The 4,310-nt window shown below is 32.1% G+C and overlaps 1 protein-coding gene across 1 annotated transcript; it reads right to left on the reverse strand.

The window, feature by feature from the left end:
* Positions 1 to 1,206: 1,206 nt before the first annotated feature.
* LOC122273530 (uncharacterized) lies at positions 1,207 to 3,513 on the reverse strand (the record flags this gene model as incomplete). The annotated part of the gene is made up of 4 exons (XM_043057580.2): positions 3,397 to 3,513; positions 2,939 to 2,997; positions 2,801 to 2,853; positions 1,207 to 1,331 (listed from the first exon to the last, which is right to left on the reverse strand). Coding segments are annotated over exons 1-4 (340 nt in total), but the record flags the coding sequence as incomplete, so codon positions are not given.
* Positions 3,514 to 4,310: the final 797 nt, after the last annotated feature.

Consider the following 4,310-nt stretch of genomic DNA (forward strand, 5'->3'; position numbering starts at 1 on the left):
TCAAAAATCAATTACTGTACAGATCAAATTATGTTTTTATCTTCACTTTTAATTTAAGTCTACAATCAATATTTCTAGTGTTATGTAAAAACGTCAATTTGACATTTTAAATTTTTTCATTGTTTTATTATTTCACAAGCAAACGGCTAGATTTTTTTATGGCTACCACAATGTTTGCCAAATCAATGGATTTTACCTTACTGTATGTAATTTAATGACGATAGGGATAGGGGCCGCTTCGCGGCCCAGGTGCCCAGCGTGTTTAAATAAAGAAGAAAAAAGTTTCTTGATGGGAAAAGGGAAGTAAGGCCTCAGACGTCCAGTTCCACTGCAACGAACGAAGTTTCCAGACGTATGGGATGGGGCCGCAACGCGGTCCTAGGGACGATAAATAGGAAACTTTAGCGTGATGAGCAACCCAAAAACGAGAGGTACTACCTGTACGCCTGGGTCGTACAGGTAGTTGCATATATTTTCTATTTTATTACACCTCCGTAAATGATAATATTATTATATTCTAATCTAGTTTAATCTCAATTATGTTAAATTCCCCGTAGGTTTTATCATATGTTCAATAGATTGGTTTTCCACTCATGACCATACTATTTGGTGCACACCCTCTCCCCCAAATTTTACTCCCACCTCTCAGATTCCACCGTTATATGTCTCAAAAATCCAACAAGTCAGTTAATGCCGTTTCGCGGAGCCGCAACGAGATTTTATTTATGTTTTAATGTTACATTTAACCCCTTGGGTACGGGTGATTCAGAAAAGCATTCGTACAAAATCGGAATCAAGTTGTAATTAAATAAAAAACGGTAACTTAAATGTAGTCGTTGCTAATTTGACAGACTTACTTTGCTTTTACTTTCATTATTGTTAGCTTAATCATATATATAATCAATGTTAATTCAAAGTATAACTTAATAGTTTTATTTTGAACAAAGTAATCCACCCACAAATAAACTGCCAAAGAAATACTTTGATTACCAGTTTTATAACAGCCGACAGTCTAAAAAAATATTTTAATAAAACAATATATTTACCACTATTTATGTTTCAAAATAGAGAATCGGAGGCAAAAAAAGACACTAGCCAAATTGATGCAAATATAAACTTAGCGTTATAAAAGTTAAAGCTATCTGATTTATAAATCTTATCGTCCGATTCCACAAAAAAATTAAAAAAGGGAGGAAAAAAACTTACCAGCTGAAAAACTGGCTTCTAAACTTCGCGTTGAAATAACTGAGCTGAAAGGTTTTACGGTGATATCGATATCATTTATTACAGTCATGTCTCCACAGGGATTAATAAGGTAACCCGCAGGTATGCTAAAATGATAGAATTTATTTCATAAAAGTTAATAAGATCAAAACTTCGTATTTTAATACATAAAAAGCAAATGAGATTTTATTTATTTAACAGCAAAAATATATCAGTAGTGCCTAATTATTTTTGTGTTTTTATCTTTCTATTCAGAATATAATTACAATATTAATGATATCATTATTAGAGGAAATTTTCAAAAAATCATACAGAATGAATAGATATATAGCTTGTTTATATTGGATTCTTGTTTTAACAAATTTGATTTATTAAAATTTTAAATACTGTAATTTTAAATACTGTAATTTTAAACTCCCTACATTTAAAAAGTTTACCCATACATAAAGAAAAATTTTCAAATATCTTTCGTTGGCTAAAAAAAGAATTAAGTATTTGCCTACATTATCACTTCACTAGTTATTTCGCTACCCTTGTTGAAAATTTTTCGTTAAAATAGTTTGAAAGATCATGCTTGAAACTTTCAGAAATTACGTTATTTTTACCAGTGCAAAATTCGGATCCACCAAAATAAGTGGATAAGTCAATAACTTTTTGGTAGCTTTAATGCTGACTATTTTGAAGTCACGCTTCATCAGTAGAATATTTATATTACAATGCTTTGTTTTAAAATTATAGCGGTATTTAAAAAAAAAACTTTGTTAGCTACAATCATTTTGGCCGATACAAATTTCGCTTGGGCGAAAAGAACATAATTTCTAACAAGCTTCAGTAATGATATTTCTATTTGTGACAAACTTTTGCAAGGCAGAATCTTCCAAAACATTTGCTTGAGCAGTGGTGGCTCTGGGTATAGAGTGTTCACCTTCCAATGAGGTGAACCGGGTTCGAATCCCAGATATGGCTGGTCGATACGAATTCCGCACCCGGCTCGCAGCGACTGCAGTGCTGACGTAAAATATCTCACCGGTAAGGGTTAGAGTCCCCTTGCAATCAGGGTAACCGTGGAAGGTTTTCATGGTTTTCCTTTTCTTGTAAGGCAAATGTTGTTTAGTTCTATCAAAAAGTTCTCCACGAAGGCAAATTTCCTCCAATACTTGATACAGAAGTTCCCTTGTCTTCTGGATTGGATTCAAAATTACAAGTCTACAGAGTTGAACATTAGTGCTAATAAACCCTAAAATTAGGTCGTACCATTCAATTAAAATTTCAAGTAATTCGAACTAAAATATTTTGAGATGTTGTATTTTAAATGAAGGAAAATAATCGAAAAATTTGTTTTGAGTAAAATGACAAAAAGGGCATAATTATCCACGTAACAACCAAGGAGGATTTTTATTTTAAATCATCATATTCTCTTCGATTTGACGTTGAAATAAAACTAGAACTGTTTTAGAAAGAGATAAGTTCCAAGTTTTATTCTATGTAGAAAAATAAAAAAACAGCAAAAAAATGATAGTCAAAATCAGCTTAAAAAGCTACTTAGGTTTTTGTTAATCTTATGCCACTAACTTACTCTTTGGCTACTTTTGGAACTGATGCTTTTAACAAGTGAAAGCCATATCCATTCTAAAAAATAAACCAGCCAGTATTAATTTTTAAACTATCAATCTTTCATAATTTAAATTCCATTTAAAAACAATGTTTTTACTACCTCCGGAACGTAACCCAGCCAATTCTCGAAGTTGCAGCCAGCAATATGGGAGCTGTTTCCTGAAAATTTTTAAAAAGTAAAGTGATACAACTTATTTAGAACCATGACAGAATATTTTCAAAGTGTGACAGACAATTTGAAAATATGATACTGTATTTGTAATTATAAAGAGCAACATGGAGAATTTGTGATGGGTAATTGGATTTTATGATATGTAATTATTTGAAATTCACCTAAACTTCTCACTCTTTCACCAAATAAACTCATCTCGTAGTACTGTTTCCTGAAAATTTTTAAAAAGTAAATTGATACAAACTTATTTAGAACCATGATAGAATATTTTCAAAGTGTGACAAACAATTTGAAAATATGATACTGTATTTGTAATTATAAAGAGCAACATGGAGAATTTTTGAAGGGGAATTGGATTTTATGATATGTAATTATTTGAAATTCACCTAAACTTCTCATTCTTTCACCAAATAAACTCATCTCGTAGTCTGGTTCCTCATTAACTGAAACTGTTCCTCTTAAATTTCCAGTCTGAGAGTAGAAATTCATGCTTTCAGCGAATCTGAAAAAAAATATATAGTTACATATTAATACTCGTTAACACGATGAGAACCTATATAATTCTTCAAAATTACAAATATACAATACAGGTTAAAATATACACCGTAGTGGCTCAGGTGAGGGAGCGTTCGATTTCCAATAAAGTGAACTGGGTTCGAATCCCAGCGATGAATGGTGGATTCGAATTCTCTCCCAGCTCTCACCGACCACTCTGCTGACATAAAATATCCTCTGTGGTAGACGGATCAATTTTCTTACCCTCAGGCTAACGATGGGAGGTTTTCGTGGTTTTCCTTTCTTTGTAACTCAAATGCGGGATAATTTCCTCCAAAAGTCCACCACGAAATCAAATTTCTCCCAATGCTAGACCCAGAAGTTCCCTTGTCTTCTGGATTAGGTTCAAAAATACAAGGTTACGGTGTTGAAGATTAATAATGATAAACCCAAAATTGGGTTGGCTGTTCAACGACAGTTATAAAATAAAATACAGGTTAACAAAATATTTGGAAATTCCTAGTTATATTAATTCGACCAGAATCAGGTTTCTTACATGTCTTATAAGAAAATAACACAAAGTGTAATTGTTTCGTTATCGCACAAAAAAAAATCATAGATTTTTAAAGCTCAGAGTTCAAATATTTTGTTTGTTTCCAGAATTCCCAAGTTATTTCCATAAAAAAAATAACCATCATGCTGAATGACAGAAATAAAAAAGCTGCAACCGTTGGTGCTACACTGAAGCAATACAAATGTCTAAGATGATATCACTTTACTTTCTGCTTACTGAAAATTCATCAAT

The sequence above is a fragment of the Parasteatoda tepidariorum genome, unplaced genomic scaffold (genome assembly GCF_043381705.1).
Source record: "Parasteatoda tepidariorum isolate YZ-2023 unplaced genomic scaffold, CAS_Ptep_4.0 HiC_scaffold_5271, whole genome shotgun sequence".
Classification (NCBI taxonomy): Eukaryota; Metazoa; Arthropoda; class Arachnida; order Araneae; family Theridiidae; genus Parasteatoda; species Parasteatoda tepidariorum.